The sequence below is a fragment of the Semicossyphus pulcher genome, unplaced genomic scaffold (genome assembly GCF_022749685.1).
Source record: "Semicossyphus pulcher isolate SPU_LCO1_2020_fin unplaced genomic scaffold, fSemPul1.0.p SCAF_6, whole genome shotgun sequence".
Classification (NCBI taxonomy): Eukaryota; Metazoa; Chordata; class Actinopteri; order Labriformes; family Labridae; genus Semicossyphus; species Semicossyphus pulcher.
The window spans coordinates 28,268,242-28,292,108 of record NW_027211737.1 but is presented as its reverse complement, the minus strand read 5'-3'; the positions used below and the strand labels follow the sequence as shown (position 1 = coordinate 28,292,108).

General features: G+C 44.2%; 1 protein-coding gene across 1 annotated transcript in view; it reads right to left on the bottom strand.

Annotated features, from left to right (window-relative positions):
• Positions 1 to 23,867, bottom strand: part of sema4c (sema domain, immunoglobulin domain (Ig), transmembrane domain (TM) and short cytoplasmic domain, (semaphorin) 4C) — a 107,088-nt gene that overhangs the window by 49,101 nt on the left and 34,120 nt on the right. Inside the window, exon 3 of the mRNA XM_069682655.1 lies at positions 4,323 to 4,531. Within this exon, the coding sequence (XP_069538756.1) occupies positions 4,323 to 4,434 (112 nt within the window). The 5' untranslated portion in view covers positions 4,435 to 4,531. The remainder of the gene's footprint in view (positions 1 to 4,322; positions 4,532 to 23,867) is intronic.

The window sequence follows — 23,867 nt, the reverse complement described above, 5'->3', positions numbered from 1 at the left end:
GACCTCTGTCAAAAGACTCCTAAAACCTCCAACAAACTTTCGGTCTGTGTTGATTTTGGTGACCCTCATAGTGGTACCTCATATCTCTGATGATCGTGTCCTGTACATTGATAAGAAGTGTTTTTTAATGTGGTAATCTCGAAGATCTCAGTTTCGTTCTCTGTGGAAGCACCTAAGGTGATAAACGGTAACTGCAGGAGCACACTTCCCAGAACTCCAGACAGTGATGCATGTGTAACGTCTACGGCCGGCTCCCTTTGTCACGGTTGTAACTCTTGATTTTCCTCGCTGACGGTCGCTTTCCTTTTTAGACTGTTTGCCTTCATCTGAGCTCATTTTTGAAGGTGTATCTGTAGTCATCCATCTTTTCTTTGAGACAAAATCATCCTGCTTTCTTTAAACATTCAAACTTAAAATTCGCTGAGAATCGTTGCCGTGGAAAATGTAAAAGTGAATCGCCTCGTCTGACACCTCGCTGATGGTGTTGTTTGCTTTCATTTAGCTCATATAGAGGCATCCGTATTCATTTCAGTCTGTTTCATATCCCACTAAACACTCCTCACAGAAGCTTTAAATTCGATCAAAGAAGTATAGCATAAAGCATGGGTAATGTAGTCTATGTAGAGTTAAACAAATGAACACAATCCAGTGGCCGAAGATACTACAAATGTGTAATGATCTGAATCTCTGAATAGCACCTTGCTAAATTATAAAAGGAAGCAAAGTACTGCATAAATATACGGACGAGAACACCTCCAGCAAAAAATGACGAATGAGAAATTTGTACAGTATGGACATAAATATGATATGAAATATAACCAGACTAAAAGGGACATGATATATCAAGATACGTGCACTGTGTCAGAGACTACAAAAGAAAAGTACTTTACAGCGCTCATTAGCGGCTCTGCAAAGGCCATACATAATGTGGGTATATAAGACTTCTCATTAGAAGCCAAGGGGATTTTTTTTCCCTCCATAAGCGTGACGAGTGGCTGTGAGGAACAACAACGAAATGACAAAATGACAACATGTGACTTTAAGAAATAAAAGAAGAAGAAGAGGTGGGAAGATAGAGAGATAATAGAGAGAGAGAGAGAGAGAGAGAGAGAGGATGTTAGTGTTTCTTCTTCTGCGACCTCATGTAAGCCTCATGTAATTGCCGGGTGGGGGTGGTGGAGTTTGGTGGGAGGGGGAGGAGGAGGGGGTAAATATTATCTCGTCAACCATCTCTGCCCTACCACCCAACTCCATCACACACACACACACACACACACACACACACACACACACACACACACACACACACACCCCTCCTACACTGCCCGGACTTCCAAATCCCTCAGACTGCCAGCCTAAGCAGTACACACACTCACACACACATTTATAAACAAAGGGGGATTAGATAGACAGACTCACAGCTACACACACACACACACACACACACACACACACACACACACTCTCTCTACACAAATAGGTATAAACACACACGCCCTCTGTGCCCCCACATTTTCTCTCACTCTTGTTTTTCATTGCTTGTCTTGTCTCTGTCTTGCAAACTCTTTCTCTCACCATCACACGCACACCACACACACACATGCACGCACTCACACACACGTTAATATAGATGCTGTGTGTCTGTGCAGGGAGATGCCTCCATGCAAAATGCAACACTTGCTGAATGGCCTGCAGAGAGTGTGTGTGTGTGTGTGTGTGTTTTCCTCTCTGTCGTTCCTCTGCAGACACTCTCTGTCCTTTTAAGGCAGTTAGTGACTGGCCTCTCTCGCCCACTCTTTCTCTCTGTCTCTTGTTCTCTCTTGCTTTCTTTCCATTTTATATCCCCCTCTCTCTCTCTCTTCTCGCCTCTCCCCCCCACCCCTCGCTCCATCTTTCTGCAGCTTTGTTTTTCCATTTCGTCCCTCTCCTATCTCCTCCCCAGCACTGTAGCGAGAACCCATCCATATAAGTCATTTAACCCAGTATTGAGCCTGAAAATCTCATTTTTCTTCAACCGAGTGGAGAAATCTGTCAACGGGTACAATAATCCCACTTGTTTCCAATGCAAATCAATTTGCGTCGAGAATCTTCCTGCGCTCAAGTGCCACACTCGAATCAAGTGTGATAGAAGTGACGAGATCTGCTTTCTTCTTGTTTCATGACAGGGCTTTTATTTCCAAGACATCCGTGACACAAAGAGAGAGGCTGCCCTGGAAGGGGGGAGTTATCTTGTCTCTACAGGCCGCTTTACTCGCCTGTTTTTCACAAAAATACTGAAAATTAAAGTGCTGGTGCAATTTTCCGGGCTTCTTCCATATAAGACCATGTGTGTGCAGCTGCCCCAGTTTGCCCCGTCTGGTTTGACTTTCCCAAAAGTGCAGCAGCGATCTGACCCACTCTCTGCCAGCATTAGCTCTGCTGTGTCACACTGGAGTATCGACGCCCTGTCGATGTTTTTAACCCCATACTGTGTCCTCACATCCCACCTTAACAACGGTGCAACTTTAGCACGGATGGATGAGAGGAAGGAGATGGGCTGTGAATGTAAAAAAAGAGCTGTGGAGGGGTGGGGATGCGCGATAGCGCCATGAGAAAGCAGCTTTTGAAATATCCCCACACCCCTCAACGGCCACTGAGCGGCATTCTCCTCGAGAGCGGCTGAAATCGGAGCTCTTTGTGAAAACGCTATAAGAGCATTTCGGCTTATACATTGAGCTACTGCATACAAAGCAAAAAAGGGGGAGGGAGGGGGGATAAAGGCAGAAAGAAAGAGGAGAGAGAGAAGGGAAAGAGAGAGAGATAAGGCATGAAAGGTGGGATAGGTAGTACAGAGAGGTGAGATAGCTTTTTTACTATATTTTCTACCTCTCTTTATAGTATTTCCCTAATCCCCAAGAGAGAGAAAGCAGCACTTCCCCTTTGAGGGATTAAAATAAAACAGACTATTTCTCGGCTTGCAACAATTGGGATTGTTCGGTGAAGAAAGCTGCTGCTGGCTGCAGAGGAGGGCCCAGATAAAGAGTGCAAATACAGTTGAGCGCAAGGATTAGACTGATGTATTGTCTTACTGACAGCCGAACACAGCCTCTTAACCAAATCTGAAATCATCCATCTATGATATAATGGAAAATCCTGCCTGATTGTTGTACTGGAGTTTGCAGAGTTTTTGGTAACCAGATAAATCATCCAGGGCCAGCCTGAAGGTTTCTACCAACAGTTGTCAGTCCATTAAATCTGTCTTAGCGCCTCGTCTCAGCGGATTGGGCTGCAGGGGGAAAGTAAATCTCTCACAAGAAAGTTTGGCAAACGGATATGAATAGTTTGCGTTACAGCATCTTCATAATGCCGATATTGAGACAACAGAGAGCTAAAGAGCCTCAGATGTAAGAAGCTATTTATGCCAGTTGTTGTGCTGCACAATTACCTTCAATCTAAACAATAAACGGCTACACAAAAAAAGATACGTTTGAGACAGTCGGAAGATGATGATGTAAATACGTATGTATATAAAAAACGTGTAAACATATTGTCTTCTTAGCAGCCCAGCTGACAGTTGGAAAGCACAGCAACAGTTCAGTGCAGAGAGTTACGAGGCCTGCTGTATCCCTGCGCTGCTGGCATGTCACCCGTTGACACATCAGCTACTGTAGTTCAACAGCTACTCCTGCAGGTTGTCACTACATCGCCAAACTTTGAGAAGAACTGCATATTTCAGTGTGCCATTTTTCACTAACCCCAGTGAAACAAAAATAATTCAACATCTAATGTCTCTGTGCTAAAAACATCTCTCTTCTCTTCCTTTAAAACATCGAAATATGACTTGTGTACAGATAAATGCAAATCAGATGTAACTGTTAGCACCTTGCTAACTCCGCTTATCAAATCAACCACATTTGACCGTTAGCCGCAGGTAGCTAGCAGAGAACAGGAGGCAGAAAACCGTGCAAGCAACCCAAGCTAACGGTCAAGTGTGTGTTTTATGTGGTGCGTGGGCTTAGCTAGCCTCTCTAAATCACATTTTGAAAAACGGATATAACTCCCCTCTTGTTTAGGATTATTGCCAAACATTTGTCCATTTCACAGGGAAAGAAATGAGGTGAATTTCGACCCACATTAACTCTCATAAAATGCTGTTTTAGCATGAAGCTATTTTGAGCATGTAAGCTAATAGATGACAGGATTAGCACTTGGACTTGGACAATGTATTTTACACTGGGAATGTAAAGAGATGCTACCTTAAGAAAGAATTTAAGCCTGGCTTTTAGTGGAAAGCCCCCTGAGGTGTACCTTCTCTATCAGCTGGTATTAACATGCTCACTCACCGTGGTATCGAACAGTCTTGCGCGGGACCGGGTTCCAGTTGAGACCCAGCGACTTCTCCCATCCCACCAGAAACACCAGGAGCAAGACCTTGGTCCCGCCCATGGCTCCCATGTCAGCCCCCTTTTGTCGGAACTGTTGTTGAGTGATGGATCGAGGGATCAATCAGCCGATCGGAGGGACTTTGGAGAGCAGCTCGGCTCCTGGCGGCCTGCCGAGAGGGAGAGGAAAAACCCACACATCAGCATGAAGCAGCGATTCCACTTCTTTTATTGGCTCGGTTGTTTATCAGAAACTATTTTGTCGGAACAGAAGTTACAACTTGCACATATTTGAAAAAGCCACACACTCAAGCTGCGCGGGGAGATAAATTTCTCGCTTTGGAAACATGTATTATAAAATTGAACACGGTCATCAAAATCCACAATAATGTAAAACAAAAATGAGTTATGCAAATCATTAAAGCCACCCAGGACTAGCTGTAATCAGAATATGTGCCTCTGTGAGCGCGTGTGTGTGTATGAGTGTGTGTTAGTCTGCCAACAAAAACAAACCAAACATTTTAATGACTTCTGGCCAGGGGGGGGATGGCGGGGGGGGGGGTGTGTGCAGGAAAGTTTTCCCTGTCCCTCCCTCACTCGGAGTGATAATCCAGCTATCGCCACTCAAAAAGCTCCGAAATAGCTTATCTCCGCGCTCTTGTCAAGCCCATTCAGCGGCAGTATATTAAACCGGGGCTGAGTTATCAAAGTTAATTGGCGCTGGCAACGCATCAAACGCCAATGTGTTGGGAAATGAATGTCAAGCAAGGACAATCCCATAGCTCTGTGTTGTAAATGAATTGGTTTATACCTAATGAACATGTCAAGTGTGGGGCTACAGAGCGACATTACAGTCCAATAACAGAGCGGGATGATTGACTTGTTACGCTGCTGCAGGTGAGACTGATGCACAGACGACTTAACACAATGACACACGCAGGTTTGCTTTTGTATGCTTGTGAGGACCGGCCTTATGTCATTAAATCAATCTGTATGAACTTAGTGACATCACTTGGTGGCATAAATCTGTTAAGTGCACTCACACTCAAGATGAAATGTATTTACAAAGAACTGCCAAATCAAGCAGGAGCGGCCTTATATGAATACATTTCTTATTCATTAAAAGTGTCTTTTTTTTATAAGAGTTGGAACGTGTGAAAGTAACTTTTTTTTAAAATTTATGTTGGACTTCTGTCTTCTGTGGATTTGTTGCAGCCACCTGTGCTGGCAAACCGACATGCTCAATGATGTCAAGCTATAGGAAAGAACATAAATCGCTCTGTTCGTCCACAAATACATGAACGGTTGGTCATATTTTTAATGTCTTATTTATCGGTTTAAGAGTTCACGCCGTTAGATGTGTCTGAAATTTCAAATTTCGAGCTGCTATTCAATGGAGGGTTATTTTTTTTGTGGCTACCATCAGTAAAATGCAGCAGCAACATCCAGCAGCTGTCCCTGTGACTAAAGAGTGTGCCCTAAATAGGTAGTACAATGCCTCGTTGACTGTGTTTTAAGCGTTGCAAACAGAAAAGCCTGCAGCCTCCTCCTCCTGGTTGCATCCCTGATCTCTCTGTGTGTTTTGCATGTCTTTGTAGTCTCAAAGTAATTTGTAGTACAAATACGGAGCACACGCTCTCCTCCAAGGCATTCATGGTGCTCAACTTTGTTGTACACGAGAACTTTCCCAATATGTGCATATAAAGGGGATGTTTATCAGATTTGTTGTATTAAAAAGGTTATAAAATAGCCTCTCCTGATTACGCCACTGGGTTTCAGACACTGTTATCTGATAAGCTTTTTTCAAAGCATGCTGAGGTCTTTGGGCTAATCGACGAAACATTCTTTTCGCACTTTTTTATACTTTTTCAGGAAGAAAGTAGTTCCAGTGAAACCTTTTCACACTATCTTTTTGGATTATCTATAATAACTGGGCCACTGTCTGGATCGTGACAGTGCTGTTATATTTAAATGTCATTTTTAAATGCTGTGACTACCCGCAGCAGCATGTTGTCGTCTATTTTATATAAACGGCAGCAGAGACGGATATGTCAACAACTCAGCACTTACAAAACAGAACTATCTGCACGTCCAGAAACAACTGGGGGAGGTTAAATGTACAAGTTGTTCGTTTTGCGACGGTATTTGGCTGAAATAATAAATTTACACTTTAAAAAAAACTTGTTTGAACTAAAAAAAAGTGTTCAATAAACTTTCCTTGTCAAGTTCACTTGTACTTCTTGTAATCATAAGTTTACTTTGACTTTTAATTACAACTTGCCAACTCAGTCTTTCGATTTCATTCACAGCCAAACCGGGACGCAAACCGGGGACCTTCTAACCGTGAAGTGACAGCACTAACGACTGCACCGTACACCCATTCATTCATGTTTGGGACAGCTTTTATACCGTGTAGCATCCCAGGCTCGAGCAACGGTCAGACTCTTGTTTAATGATGGTTGGTGAAACATTTATTTTCCCTTAACCGTGCCTCAATTCCACAAAACACACCGTAAGAGCTTGCACACCTCACGGCTGGTCTGCTAAATCGTTCGGTAAGAGGATGATCTTCAACGAGCACTTCCACGGCCGCACACACACTGCAACTGTTTTCGACCAATGTTGTGTTTCCGGTTTTGTGGCGGGTAAGCGAATACCTACTTTCAGAATAAAAGTTTCACAAATAACAGAAAAATAATAAAACTTTAAACCACACACAGTGAAAATCAACGATTATTGATAAGTTTGAAGTCACTTTTTTTTGGTCTTTTAGATAATAGTACACGGACTGTAAAGCTGCCTTTCACACACATTCACACAATGATGGCGGAGGCTGCTACATAAAGTGCCCAACTATCATCACACTCACACACGGATGACTTTGCAGCTTGGGGTTCGGTGTCTTGTCCAAGGACACTTAGACATGTAGACTGAGGGAGCTGGGGTTCGAACCACCAACCTTGTGACTGAAGGATGACCGCTTGACCACTGAGCCACAGCCCAAATATATACCATTTTGAATCAAATTTTTTATTTCAAGTGTATCATTTTTTGTAAGTTGGAAAACTTTACATTCATCGAGATGACATTGACTTCAGCTTACTAAACCAGGCTTCATTACTCCAACACAAAGCCTGTTACTGGACTTTAATGTAGCCATTGCAGCCACAAGTAACGATTGATCTTTCTCTCTGTTTGAATTATAGAATCAAGAATTAAAACACACATAGAAGTGCTCACACACCATCTGTTGACTTTCCCCTCTGCACCTGCTGCCGCGAATCAGTGAGTGAAAGTGCACCTTTGATGATGCTCATCGAGAAGGGAATCCATTGACTTTTAAACAGGCTCAAAATGTCAAACTGCATTTACTTTACCCCAGCTCAAAGACAGAAAATACTTGTGTAAACGAAGCACTTTTCATGTCTCCTACGCCCTCCCCCTCATCTATTCCCACACGTGAATATTAAACTCCAGCGCTGGCAAACAAACATTCGCTGTGTTCGGCGGATTGGCAGGGGAGGTAATTGAGATTTGAAGATGTATTCGTGCATGCGTGTGTGTTTGTGTGCCCACGTCTCACCAATGTGACTGTTATTGATTACACTTTTGAGAGGAAAATAAGAAGAGCCCGAAAGGAGAAAAAAATCAAACACACACACACACACACACACACACACACACACACACACCCGCCTCCCTGCAGCTCCTGATCAGATCATGGCGACGTGCTGTTAAATGAGCGTGCTTTAAGCGCTGGGTTTTTGCTGGGAGCTCTTCAGGCTTCACATTGCTGACTATACCAGCTTTATTGGATCGATGCTGGAGGCCACGCTGGCCAACGCTTGAGTGAGCCCAGATTGAGATTGAGATGGAGGGAGGGAGGGAGGGAGGGATGAAGGGCTGAGAGAAATGGAAGAAGAGTTATGGAGAAAGAAAAGACTTGTTTTGAGATGTTGCAGGAGGCTTGCAATTTCTCTTTTCGTTCCTCCCCCAACATGCACTCTTATACGTCTGTGCAGAAAGGTAACGAAGTGAAGTGGGCATCCTGAAGGCCGGATTAACAAGAGAGGCAGCATGTAAACACGAGGAGGAAGAGGATGGTGGAGGAGAGATTCAAGGCTTCTGCCTGAGAAAAAGCTTTAACGTCTTCAGTTTGCAACTCATTTTCATTTCCACTCTCATTTCGTGTTTGTCGCCTCCTCCTGATTCATTCCATCACTTTCCTCTTCCCTGCTAACAACATAACAGTTGGTCACTAACAATATTGCCTGACTGTTAAGAAAAATGTTGATGCTTTTGTGTTGTAAAGCTGGATTTCTAAGAGGTTAACAGTGGTGCCTGTGGTGCAGGCTTCAGTGTTAGATTTCACCTGCTGATTGCCGCACAGGATGGATGCTTGACACAGGATCGGGCTGTTTTGCAATCACAAGGACAGCTTCGATATAAATGACTTTCCAATTTCTGTATCGCTGCATAACAGAGGCAGAGAAGAAATATCTGGCACGACTAACAGTGCAAGGAGAGAGGAATAGGTCTGAAGGCCTTTCCCGTCCTTTTTTCACTGTTGTATTATTACATAGTTATTTAATCTCTGCTTCTCTCACACAATAAAACCCCAACTTTGGTCTTGCTGGCAAAATGTTAGATAAAAAATGAAAAGCAGCTCCGAGTCATTGTGCTCCAACGAGACCAAAAATAATTTCCCATAATCACTTCTTCTGAAATGTGGCAACATTTTAAAAAATATTAAAAAGTAGCTTATAAAAGAGAAACGAAACCAAGATAGAGACAAGAGAAACTCAAGGAAAGAAAGACTGCATATATAGATGGAGGACGCGTCTCCATCTGCTCTCATTGTACAAAATTGAAGCCAAAGTAGCCCCTGTGACGGGCGCTGCCATCTTGCGATGTTTACGAAACAAAAGCACACACTTAAATTACTGGAAATCCCGCACACCGCCGTGTTTGACAGCAGAACAGCTTCTTTGTGTTGGTCTGAATCAGATGTTCACAGGTATGGAAACTTCTCTGACTGTAGTGATTGTTTTAGTTACGTCTCCTCTCACCGTTCCTCCTCTACTCTGCAATTCAGAACTGATCGGCTGCAGGAGCCGTATTGGTCAACAGAGCTGTCAATCATCCTTTTTACAGCATCAAATATCTACTTTAAACTACTTGTCAGAAAAATGAACACTTGGACGTGAATCAGCACGATAATAACTAGCTATATTGACAGAAACCATGTTTGAGAAAAATGAATCTGACGTGTTTTTTGATTTTATAGTTTGACTCATGTCCCATCTGTTTACATGGAGGAGGCGGGCTTTATCACCTATACTGCAGCCAGTCAGCAGGGGGCGCTTAAAGTGTTTTGGCTTCACTTTTAAGGAGCTGTCACGTCGTCCATCTTTTATACAGTCTGTGAGTGTAAACATGCTAGCAAGTGCACCGCAAAGCTAGCGGTGATGCTAGCTTAGAGAGGATATCTGTAAAAAGCAAAGGCACAACCTTCATTTCAGTTCAGCTGCATTCATTTAGCTGCTTAAATATAATTTAGCAGAGGCATTTCATACAGTGCCTGTATACAAAACTGAGGCATTCACTAGAGACCTAACAATCAGCTCAGAACATTTCAGCTAGCTGCAGTGCTGTTTTCTTTGCAGTGTTGTTGACTACTTCTCCTCTCTTCACTGACACCACTCTGCTGCTGAAATTGCACACTGAATCTTCGAGTCACATCTGCTGGGAACTTTATGAATGCCGAGGGAGACGGCTGAAGCCTGTCTATGATGTATTTTTCTTTTTCTTTCTATCAAACCGGCTCTTATGATCCCCTCGCTGTGTCATAAGAAGCGAGATTGAACCGCGCTCTCCCCTGGTGACCAAATTAACTCTCTGGCTCCATCTCTCACCACGGCCTCTTTAAGGTCCTGCAGTGTCGCATAACTCTGCAGGCGGTATCAAATCATCTCTTAGCTGCTGGTGTTGTTGTTGAGCCCGGTTTAGCTAATGAGCTGAGACACGGCAGCCTAATAATATCAGTCAGCACTCCACAATGGAGAGCTCATTAAAACATAGAGAGAAATAGGCCACATGTTCTGATTAGGTTGCCGCGCTCCTGTGTGCGTTTTGGCTGTGCTTGTCGATTTGAATGTGTACCTGTGTGTGTGTGTTTCTTGTCTGACTGATCATTTGCGTGTGTGTTTCTTGTTGGTGTATTTCTTGGTACTGTAAGACGAGTCCCTGTAGGGAGAAGCAAGCAGTGTCGTTTCTTCGAAAAGAGCGGATGTCGGGGGGAGGAGGAGAAGATGAACGTGTTCAACCCCCCGTCTGTCGTCTTTTCTTCTGCGCTGTATGTCTGTGTTTTCCGTTGTCCTCTTCCTGCCCTTCATTTTCCCAACCTCTCCTTTCCTGGCAGCCTTTTCCTACCCTACACACACACACACACTGACCTCTGGTGCAGTCCCAGCTGATTGCCAGTCCTCCCAGGCATTGAGTGACTTTTAACCCCGACCTCTGACCCTTTTGTAGGTTACACAGAGCTAAAGCGCATCACCCTGAGCCCTCCACTCAGACTATCACACTAGGACAGACTTAATGTCCATTAACCCGTAACATCCCCTACACACACACACAAGTGCAGACGGATGGACTAAAGGACAGCTCCCACCCTCCACCCTCCATCCTTCCCCTCTCGCCTCCCTGCAAAACAAACACAGCGGTTACCGTCAGCTCTCTTCCTTCCTTCCTTCCTGCAACCCCTCCCCTATGCCTCCACCTTTTAGTGCGCCGGGAACATTCAAAACACACTCACACACACGCACAGACACAAAAGCTGTTTCACCTAAATAGAACAAAGTGGATCAAACGATTTCACACCTCCTGGATGGAGGGCCGAGAGCTGCTCCAGGAGTTTTATGCCACGTTCCGCTCACTTTGAAACCATTATGGTGGAGAGCTGGAGCGGCACTGGTGCACAAAGTGTCGGACATGTTTCTATGTTTTCAGCATCGGGCTGTTTGAAAAATAAAAATAGAGGCTTGCGCTGACAACTTTATAAAGCAGTTAAGGAGGGAAAGCCACTGTAGCATTACAAGAGCATCATGGGACATTACCATGCAGTCCTGTATTGACACCAAAACTGACTGTGCTCTGGGATGTTTTCTATAAAATGATAATTACTAGTCAAATAAAAAAAAGCCCAAACATCTCGTGGTTTGAATACAATGATAGCTTTGATTCATGTTCCCCAAAGGATCAATCCTCTTGTCTTTGGTGATCCTTTGAATAGACAATCTTTGAGTGAAATATCTTGAGTGAATAGATTGATATAAGTTACACATTTTCATTGTCCCAACAGGACAGACTGTGAATATTTGATGATCCCTCTCTATCTACAGATCTGTAGGCAGGGACGTGGATGGCAAGTGTTCAGGTTTCCGCTTGTACTACAGTTGTAGTCTGAGTAATATTGACCAATCACGTATCAGCAGGCTGCAGCGTATGCAGGAAAACCAGTCTGTGAGGAGAGCGAAAGCAGTCTTGTCTCGTCTTGAGGACAGACCTGACAAAGCTTCAGTTTGACTTTTTACGAATCTGCTTCATGATGTTGAATTTCGGCAAACTTAAGACCCGTTAATTAAAGTCAATCACAAGAAAAACAGTTTATTTTTCTGTAAACAATGCAGCACAAGGAAAAGGAAGTCTTGACTGGAAGTCGTTTATCGCTAACCGATGGCTACAGCCCCGGCATGCGTAGCGTCCCCAGAGGCTGTATCGTCGTCAGACTATAGCCGATGTGATCCGAGATTGGTGATCCCTTGACTTTTCTTTAAGTCTTCATCATGTCACCCACGTTTTAATTTGTCAAATACTTTTGCTCATGACCAAATACCTGCAAAATTAATGACATTTCCAACAGCTGCAGTTTACTTTGTGTTCATGCATATTAGCAAATATTAGCATTGTCATTTTGATTGAAGCTCAGCCTCCTAGAGCTCGTTGTTCGAACTCACACAAATGAAATTCTCAACAAAAGAACTTTCTGGAAATGAGTGTCAGTGTCTTAAAAAACACAATAGAAAGGGATAACTTGATAGGGTGATGGTATGAGCTGTTACTACCTTTGAACATGGCGGAAACTCCATCACACCAGCGGTGTGTCAGTGAGAAAGAGAAATGTGGGTGGTTAAAGAGGAACGGTATGATTGGTGGCATGGTTCAGCTCTTGAACTTTTCTCTCAGAGAGAGCTGTTAAAGATGAATAGTTCAAAACATGATCTTTTCCGCACAGAAGGATTCATTGCCAAATGATAATTTGCGACCCTGGCTCACCTACTTTTCATTTTTGTGATTCAAATGAATTCAGGGGGTTCAAAATGTTATCTAGGAGTCTTTGAACCCACCAGAGAGCCTTGGGAGAAGATGTATCATATGATAATTCCTCCAATTTAGATGAATATTTACAGCAGAAACGTTTTGATCAGAGATCAGCCCTTTAAAGCACCAAGGTCTTTTAAAAACAGTTTTGGTGATTTAAACCCGAGCTTACGCGCTTGTTAGTAGCTTTGTAGGACCGCTTAAGCTAAATGTCTGGAATATAAATGCAATAATATACAATAGGTCGAGTTGTCGGGTAACTTCAAAGAGGAGATTTCAGGGCTCTGGGTTCAAGTCCGGAGCAAACGGCTATGAAATCAGAGTGAAAAAATATCATGTAACAGTGCTCGCTGCAAAATTGATGACTTGTGGGATGTGAGGGAAGTCAACGTGGACTTTTTTGCTATTTCTTCTCACTTATTCATACAGTGCTGCAGAGCCATGTGTGCAACCAGGCAGAACAAACACAGCTCTACACTGAACCTAGAGGCTATAGGCTACAGCTATACAGCGACAACAAAGGTGGAGGCAGGAGAGCTGATGCACTGTCTTTACCCAGTGTGGAGCTAATGGAGCAGACATGGACCTGCCATTAATATGGAAACATGCAGCCTCCTACATCATGACAGCCTCTGCACAAAGACGCAGGTGGACACTTAGAGCAGCTGTGTGTTTGTTTACGAGGCTGCACGGTTTAAAGCAATATCACGCACGAGTGAGTCTGCATTTTAGCGATAGCATTAACTATCTTATCTGTGAATATAGGTGTGAACGCATTATGCTGACCGGCTCACATTAAAGAGGCGTGCGTTCGCGGCTGTGTGTGGGGGCGACGTGCTGTCAGATGATGCAGCGAGTTGAGCTGGCGCGGATGAAAGGCTGATAATCAAAGAGGGGTTTGAACAGCTGCATGAAGTGTGTGAATGCAGAAGATGAATGTGAAAGGAGTGTGGGATCGTGCTCGCTGCGGCGTCCGTCTGAAACATCCAAAAGCTTGTGAACATATTCCGAACAGTGTTTGAAATCCTCCTTTAAAAACTGCTCCCATCAGTAAGTGAGCCTCCCATCAATTTTCATGCTCCTGAGCGCATGATTTCCCATATTTGCACACAATTAATAATTTCCTAACTAGCGGCGAGGCATTAAGTAATGTCATTGACTCTCCTTTCACATTGTGATTGGAATTCACTTCCCATACTAATTACCTAAAATTGAGGCGGAACAGAGCGCCGCGTTTGACTTTAAACAACCTATTTCCACTTGATGGAAACGTCAGAACAAAAAAAAAAAAAAAAAAACCTCCCACGAGAGCTGGCAGTGTAACATCTTAGCCTCCCCGCTGCCTCCCTCCAGCACCCTGCTCTTTCATGTCCCTCCCCTGGGAGACTCTCCAGGCCCTCAAATCTCCATCTTCTCTCCTTTCATCCCTTGTAACTCTTGCTCGCTCGCCCACACTCTACCCATCCACCCCCCTCCTTTGCCGCCTTGTCCGTGACATGGTCGGCCGGGCCAGGCGTGGCCGGCTTATAATTCTTTGATCGGCGCTCTGATCCCCTCCATCAGTGCCAGGGGCTCCAGCTGATTACAGATGAAATGGATCTGATTTGGACTCTGACTGCGGGCCAAACACCTGCTCAGACCAGAAGAAGTGATAGAAGAGGAGGTGCAGGCGAGATGAAACCTAGGAGACTGATGTCCAGCTAATCATAGAATGAGACCATCTGTGCTTTTGGTCTGTGCTGGTAAATGCACGCCTGATGGAAGCAGATATGACCCCGGTATTTCGTGGAGATGTTATAATTCACTGTATTAACCCCTCAATACAAACCTTTAACAACAGCTGATCCCTTATTTCACCGATACAACCATTTTTGACTCACTAAACAGCAGTAGTGTTTTTGGTGTGAAAGCTGTTTGTATTTCAGGATAACATCAGTAAAGCTTCTGCTCTCATATTAAAGCTGCACCAATACTTCAAACAGCTACATGTGTTTTAAAACGGGCCCATCGTAGTGCTGAGTTGACGGAGAATAACAAGTTAATTATCTCCGCAGTTGCCTTCAGCTTCAAAGGATTAGCGTCTTTCGGCATATTGTTTTGGTTTTGTCGTCAGCCTCAGAGCTGTCCGCAGCTGCTTTTAATGAAAAAGCTCTTATAGAACAACCGTAAAAACAGCTGCCAGATCGCAGAGGAACAAAGAAAGCAACTACATGGTAAACAAAGTGAAGGATTGAGCAGCTTTAAGCTGTTATTCAGGAAGGTGGAGACCAAAGCAGAGCAAAAAAGAGAAGGAATATTTGACTTAAAGCTCCTGTGAGGAGTTTTTCGCTGGTTATGAAACAGTACTCTATCTGACCTGCAAAAGCAAACGAGACCATCAGTCACAAGATTGATTATTCCTATATAGTTATTTTTAATGCCTGAAACTGCTGCCACAGGGGGGTAGGTGTCAGACCAAGCGATTAACTGCATGCTGCCTTTGTTTACATTTTCCAGGGCAAAAATGTAAAAAAAACTAATGTAAATGATAAGACAACAGGATGAGGTTTTTTTTTTGTTAAAAACCACCACTGAAGCATGTACAGGACAAAATCAGCAAAGAGATAAGTACGGCTTTGTCCACAGGGGGCGCCAAAACTAACACAAACCGAAAGTTCCTCACAGGAGCTTTAAAACAAGCGCAAGGAGCTAAAAAACAACGTCAAAGAAATTCACCATGAGTGCAGAGTGTTTAGTGCTCATAGATATTTCTAGTAATTGATTTGGATTTTACTTTCAGCTAATCTCGTTATCAGCTAATTTCACTCCAGTGCATCAGCCTCAGGGGGTGTAGTTCTTGTTTTGGAAGTAGAACATATTTCCAACCAAGCTTAATTGTATAATTTAGAATCAATATATTTTATTATCAGGTAAAGAATCTATAGGCTAGGGGCGCTGGTTTGGCTCAGTTGGTAGAGCAGGTGCCCCATATACAGAGGCTACAGTCCTCGACGCATTGACCGCATGTTCGACTCCCGGGTCTGCCGATCATTTGGTGCATGTCTTCCCCCACTCTCTGCTCCTAACACTTCCTGTCTCACCTCAGCTGTCCTATCAAATAAAGGCAAAAAAAATCTATAGGCTATATCTTGATATACACTTATCTTTATAAAGGCGACAATAAGGTATTAAAGCAACTGAGCCTATTAACGTTTTGTAGGGGGGGTGAAAAACAGATTTCTAGGAGCACTAAAGACAGCATGTATGATAGGAATTGACTAACAAAAATACCTTTGGTCAATATAATCATCTGAATATGACGTTGAGGGAAACCGCCCTCCAACTAGTAAACATGAACATGAACACAAAAATGGGTATGCAGCCGGATTATGAAGCTAAATCATCATGTATCTGTCAGGATTTATCACAGTATGACTTTTAAAGATGATGGACTTCCTGACTGGACGTCGGGCTCAGTGGTTGGTTGAACATTGACTTAGAAGTCGCTGGGTTTTGTTGTAGGATATGGACGACTGAAAAGAAGACTTCATTATAAGAGATGCACCATCTAGCTACATTAAGCACACTCCAAACTTAATTTGGAAACCAGGTTTATTGTGTTCCTGAAATTTAACAAGAACACTTAGCCAGCAATAACTGGGCTACTTATGTGAGAACATTGTGTTTCCTCTCGCTCAGGCTCTATCTAGGGCTCGCTCTCCTTCATTTCTCTGGTCGACCTTGTGCTGTCAGCCCGACGTATGTTGTTCCTGATGGGAACACACGAGCGCAGTGAGAAATGGTAAAAAAAAAATCACGTGCACTCTGCCCTGTCTCGACCTCGCTGCCCCGTGTGCAGGCCGGAGGGGATGCTGGGATAGCGCTTTGACCCGTCCACATAAGTGTGTGCACGGCAACCCATGATCACCATGTAGTCACAGGTCGATCAGCATTGCTTAAGGCAATGGCCTGGCTTATGAGCAACACACACACACAAGTAGACACAAATTAGAATGCAAATAAATTAGGACAAACACCGATTTTGGATGCATACTGAACTGAATATAAATGCTGCACACATACAGTACATGGTGTGCAAGTGCATTTATGGGGATCATACATGCACATACACTGCACAGACATACAAAAGGAATGCTTTGTCATGTGTCATTTGCACACCTGCAGATGTACACACACGCACACACACTCTCACACCCTGCTCCTCACACACCAGCGCACTAATCAAATCACTCCGGCAAATATGCTCTTCCCCCCCCCCCAGCCACATCCAGACAAACAAAAAGCTGACAAACTTTCTCTGTTGTATTTCAAAGCTCATTAAAAAGTATTCACTGCTGTACGATTTAGCGCCGTAATCAGCTCTGAATAATAGAAATGGTCGTATTGACGCCTGCGGGCAGCCGACGTACTGTCTCATTTCGGAACAACAACCGCTGGGCGTGTGAATGCAAAACGCTATGACACACACACGCCCACGCACACACTATCTCCCTCTCGACTTGGCTCCTCTCGCTGGCTGTCAGTCTCTCAAACACTCACAGTGAATCTGGCTTGGGGAGGCCGCCTACTATGCACCTAGGGGGGCTAATTGTCCGGTACGGCTCGTTCCCTCCCACTCGCTCCGTCCTCTTTCGTCTCCTAAGCGCTGTTCTTTCAGCAATTCTTTCGGACGGAGTTCAAGAGTTCATGCTGAGCACAGAGTCCTGAATCCCAGTGAGTGCCAGAGGGCAGAAAGGTTACACCTAGCTGGACTCCTATAGAGGCAGCCTACACACCTCAACGGGGAGGGAGGGAAGGTTACACTGACAGAGAGATGAATAGAATGACAGTCGATGGAGGAAAAACACGAGCGATTGTAGTGTAAATGTTGAGGGTTAGAGTGAGTTCATGGGGCTTCTGAGGCTTTCAAGGTAAAGTTTCTCATTCAGGGACATTTTTATTTTTACAGCTTTCAAAGGAGCCTTGCAGAAGTTGGAAGCTGTTTTAAAGCCACATGTTCCAAAAGCCATCCAAACCATGTGGCTATATGCTTTCTGTAAAGCCCCTTTCACACGTGCACTGCACTCTTGAAACTTTCCCGACAACGTCCTGGTGGGCTGCATGTGTGCACCGAGAGCCGAACTTTCAACCCCGACTTTATGCAGACTTTTTCCTTTTTGCCAATGTGTGAACGCAGGAGGTAATAGTCAGGAACATTCACCGCGAGCGAGTGGTCAGAGTGGTGACGTTTATACGACCGGTGTGAAACCAGAAGAGCGACACATAACGGGATGATTAAAAACATCCGAGGTTGAAGAAGAAGGATCATTTACAAATTGGAGAGATGAAGAGAGTCAGGAGCTTCTGGCTGTGAGGGCCGACGCCGATCATCCGCCATCTTTGATATGTTGTAAACGTTACACTGTGACTTCTGCAGTGTACTTTTTACGTCGTGCCCTGCCCCGTGCGACCCTCCCTGCCTCCCATGTCTGGAAGGGAAAATCCCCCACTGTGAGGGACACTCACACGGAAAATGTCAGGTCTTGAGACTTCCTGGAAATTGTCAGGAGTGCATGTGTGAAAGGGGGCTCATCACTAGACGGTCCGTTAGTCGCTGCATACATATACACTTATTACAGCTGCTTCACTACTACCTGCATTTTAGCACATTTATCTCCTTCCAATTCCCCAGCGTCTCCTATATTAGCATTTAGATTTATCTGACTTTACGATGTTTCTCTTTCTCTTTCAATATGTGACCATATTTGTCCTGCTGTGGGATTTGTCAGCTCAGGGACAGTCTGCGTCAAGCTTAGTCAGATTTTTCCAGACCTGCATGAGACGCGCCACATCCACAAACTAAATGGGTATTTTTGTTGAAGTAAACTGTTGGAAGTCACTAGAAAAATACAGCTGAGGAAAGAAACACCCGTCAGACAATCAGACTGGTTCCAAACAAACCTCAGGTTAGCCGAGTTTATTTGGAAGAAAAACAAGTTCTGCCATGTGCGCAGGAGTCTATTTTTATAAGGTTAGGACTGGACCCAAGATATGAGCAAGCCTGTGACAGCTTACATGCACAAACTTAATACAATTGCTAATGTTTGTGTAGATACAGGTTTCCTGTGCGAGGAGGAATCATACCAGCCGTTAAAATGAAGTTCACTTTCTGACTTAGCTCTAAATAAAATGTTTTAGACAGTTTCTTCCTTTAGCTTCTTTAAAATAAGCTAGCCAAACATTTCATCTGCTCCTTTAAACCCAAAAGGCCAGAATGATCTATAGAGATGAAATCTTTCTTCTGTTGTCTTTGTGAAACATCTCACAGACCCAGTGCAACCCCACTGAGGGAGCATGAACACCAGGTTATGAACCACTCCTTTAAACAGTCCTGCTAATCTTGTGTACGACCTGTCTGACAGTCTTACTGCTTCTATCCTATCAGACTTTGTTGCAGCTGTGTTAAAGTTCTGAGATCTCAACTTTAGCAAGTGCAAAGTTAACACATCACTTTTAGAAATAGGACAAACAGTCTGACAAGAAGACCGAAGTTAACTGGAATTATTTTGATAAGCTAGCAAAGTTTTAGCTGCTGAAATATTGCTACCTTAAACGCTAAACTCCTTTTTAGCCACACTTCTGTCTCGCATTAAGATAGGCAGCAGGGAAGAGAATTAATGTCAGTGAACTGGCTCAATAAAGAGTTTAATACAACATTTTATAGCATAAGCTATAAGCCATCCTACAGTGGTAATCTAGAAGATCTCAGTTTAATTCTCTTTGGCGGCACCTATGGTGATAAACGGTAATTGCGGGAGCACACTTCCCAGATATCCAGACATTATCAGTAGACTGTTTGCTTCATCTGAGCGTCCAATTTGTTTCTTTTTCTTTGGATTTTCACTTCTTGTTGAAGTTGTATCTGTAGTCATCCATCTTTTCTTTGTTTGTTCAGCCATAGTAGATTACTGTTTACTTGCAACACTTGCAGAGAGCGGAAAAGCAGCCGCTTAGCTCCGCCTACCCTCTCTGGCAGACCAACCACTGCTGGCTGATGGAAAACGCGCCGCAAACTGGGCGCCGCTTGTGATTTTTTCCGCGAAAGTCGCACCGATATCCAGTCCATAATTCTGGAAATGCAAAGGCTTTCATCAGTGGGCCATAAGCTCAATCACCATTGTGTTACCTCATTCAGCGATAGATGGTGACTTAACAGACATTTATTTACATGAAAATCTTCGACACTTTAAGATAATTAGCTGGGAAAAGACTTAATGTCAGTGAACTGGATCAAGAGCGTATTTTTTCTAGCTTAAGCTAGCATTAGCCATGTCAAATTACGGGTCATCAAGACCAAGAAAGGCTGCAGCAGCAAATAGGAAATCCCTTTTTAAACATGCGGGACATGGACCTCTTTGCCTTGTGGCGATTACACATGCCCACTTTCTATTCTTCTACTTTGCTGCTTTACTTCAAAAAGCCATTCAAATCTCTGGAAGGCTCGCAGAAGCTGTAAGGTCAAATAGTGCGAGACACTTCTCCCTGACTCAACTACTACTTACAATAAAAGTGCCCCTGAGCAAGGCACTTAGCCCAGCTAGAATCACTGTGCTCACTGACTGAGAGAAGTCTGGAGACAATGAGAGACTCGAGCTTCTGGGCAGCTCCCAGCGGCCAAAATTAGCAGACTGTGGTTTCACCAGGGCAGCTCAGAGGGACGAACGCGCATTACTATAAAAAAATAAAATGCAAAGCAGGTTCTGAAGCATGTGCAGGCGTGTGCGCACTCAGCAGAGGCAAATCCTTCCCTGGATGAATAAACGTATAAAAAATGTGCCGACGACAGCTCAGATCAGATCAGTTAGCGAAATCAACGTCCATCAGCTAAAAATGCAGCAGGCAGACATGGAGTGCAGACAGATATTTGTTGAGGAGAAGACAGGAGGAGTGAAAGGTGAGACGATTGAGAAGAGAACGACGGGCCTTGAAGCTCTAACGCAGGGTCTATTAGGGCCTGATTGGACCCATTAGGAGCGAAAGACGATATGCGTACCGCGAGGAGCGCTCCTCCAGCTCGGCTCTACATTAACCACTGACTGCTCTCTATTTTGTTGAACACACGGGCTGATCGATAGCAATGAGGAGCGAGGAGAAGAGGGGATGAGGCGGGAGGTGAGGAGGAGAGAAAAGAGGTCCAGGTTTACGGGAAGATAAGCTGGGATCGATAGATAGACAAGGACTGCTGCTGCGTGCAGGGAGAGGACGGAGGAATGCCAGATGCAGCAGATTCACACTCGCTCACCTCATCAAAAGTGATGGAGGGGAACCAGTGTGTGTGTGTGTGTGTGTGTGTGTGTGTGTGTGTGCGTGTGTGTGTGTTCCAGGAAACTTGAGCAAGCATCATCCCTTCTCCGTATACCTCTTGCATGTTTACGTCAACAAAGGTAATGTAATACTCAAAGACAGGCCATTACTCAATCAATGGATGATGCGATAAACCATCCTTCAGTCCCTTCAGAATAATGTACATTATCACTAACTCTCAATAAAATGCTCATCAGTCTACGTGTCTTGGATGTTTCACAATAACAACTTGCTTTTAACCTTGCGTTCGCGTACACAACCGGCTGCGTTGTGAGCGTACTTGTTCACATACTTGTCTTTGCACTACGCGTGTTACTGGAGGATACAGTTAGAGGGCACACCAGAGAGCTGAGGTCATGCAACCACCGTATGTGCGGGATGTAAAGCACAGACATGGAGACACTCCAGGAGGTTACTATGATATTAATTCTGAGATCACGGCAGAAACAACGACTGCTTTTGTGTGTTCGGACAGAACACACCGTCTGCACCGTCCCCACTCTGTTTCTCCAACATGTTCCTCCGTGAACGGACTTAACGGACCGGCACTTGTTTCCATTTACTTTTCCAGGTTTCCACCTCGACTTCTAAAATGAAACTTACCTGTCGCCAGCTGCGGGTCCGGCTGTTTTTCACAGACATGTTTGTTATTGTGCAGAATGGCACGTCGTACAGATGTGGATACGGTTTTTCAGCTCTTCTTCAAAGCTTTTTCCTGCTGCTGTGTGGACCCTGTCACATCCCCTCTGCCTCTACACTGCCCCTACAGGTCATGTGCATACTGCTTTCATTTTGGAGGATGTGCACAGCCGACGCTCCAAACACAGTGTGGCAGCCATCATGCGTATGCGAACAGGTAGCTAAAAGCAGCGGCTTAAGAGTCTACCTGGAAAGAGCAGAATTATTCCCTTTCATTCGCTGGAAGTAGATGCAACAGGAAATGTAGAAAATGTCTAGTTTGCATTGCTAATTGAGGGGAGCAGAAGGAGTTTGTCGCTTCAATATGATAAAATATATTTAAGATTAGAAGGAAGGCCTGTCCCGAAGATAAGCTCGTTACAATAAAGGCCTGCGAGCTTCCGTATGCAAAGGTTTGGCTGCTGTTTGAGAATTTACAGCCGCAGCTTGTGTTGTTTTACATCCGCCTCACTACGCAGGATGGTGTTAGTAAGCAATAAACACAGCGGCTCCTGCACTGTGATTGGCTGCGTGTCAGGCTGTGGATATAAGTGCAGAACATTTATTTGTGCATGCCTGACACCTGCCACACGGCCTTGATGTACATAACCTCTGCCACCATCTTTCTCGCACTTTCCCTCTCCTTCCCCCTCCCCTCCTGTCTCTCTCCTCTTACTGTCATCTCCCCCCTTATACTTCCCCCGTTCCGCCCTCCTCCCCCTTTTGCTTCACCAAGATCTGGTTGTCTGTGATGGCACCCTGTCAGAGGAAAGCTATTTATGATCGGCAACCAATGTCCTCACAGAGATAAACACACACACACACTGTGAAAGACACAGACAGAGAGAGAGAGAGAGAGAGAGAGAGTTATTAGAGAGAAGAAGGGATAACTGCATGCTGACAGTGTGAGAGAAACGCAGAAAAATATGGATTGAGGAATAGAGCAATGTTGCCTCAGGCTGTTTTTTTCACACCTCTGTGCTTATGTGCGTAAATGTGTGCGTGTGTGTGTGTCTGTGTGTGTGCCGTGTCCTTGTTGTCGTCATGATATATGTGTGTGCACTTCTGTATTTTGTGTTTGGAAGTTACAAATGACTTTTATCAGAGGACATTCCCAAAGTCTGCTGGAGCTACCGGTGGCTACATCCAGCAGACCCCTGATTGCACCGAGAGACCCCTTTTAAACTAACGATGGCCACAACTTACACACACAGGTCACACACAGTGTGCATGCTGGTCTTCTATGACAGGGGTTTGGGAGTGGGTTCACAATTAGGTCGGTTCTGGATTGAAACCATCACTTCTGTAAGTATTATCCAAAAGCTTGGGCTCTAACTTGGTCCTTAATAAATGTACACTTAACTGTGGCGAACGTAATTAAAGTGAGTTATTTTGGATTAAAATCATGGTAATCCAAAAAATGCTATTTGAATTGTTAAGCTAGTGTCTTTGACACAGACAACAAATCTTCTATTTACATCTTTACTTGGACACGCTGCACGGCGGTGCAGTGGTTAGCGCTGTTGCCTCACAGCTGGAACCTTCACAGTCCAAAGACATGCTCGTTAGGTTCATTGGCGACTCTAAAATTGGTCAGAGGTGTGAATGTGGGCGTGGAAGGTTGTCTGTCTCTATGTGTCAGCCCTGTGATTGACAGGCGATCAGTCCAGGGTGTATCGCCCAATGACAGCAGGGATTGGCTCCAGCCCCCTGCAACCCTGAACAGGATAAGCGGTATAGTAATTGGATGGATCTTTACTTTGAAGAGTAGAGTCCTTCATGGACTTATCTTTTGTTCTAGCGATGTTTGTTGTCAGAAATCTAAATCAAAATGAAGCATAAAAGCTTGTTGTTTCGAGTGTCTAGCTTCCTTCTTCACGCTGAGCTGAAATTGGTTTTAATCTTTTTGTCTAAATCATGAGAGCAGTTAGGCTTATTTCCTAACATGTGAACCATTCCCATTGTAAATGTCTCGTCAAGGGGCTCCGTGTCAAAACTAACATGGAGCGTCTTTCTAAATGAATTAACTTCTCCCATCAGAACTAAGCTGGCCGGACATTTGGGAACTGTTTAGTTAGTAAATCAAACTGAAGGTGTGAAATA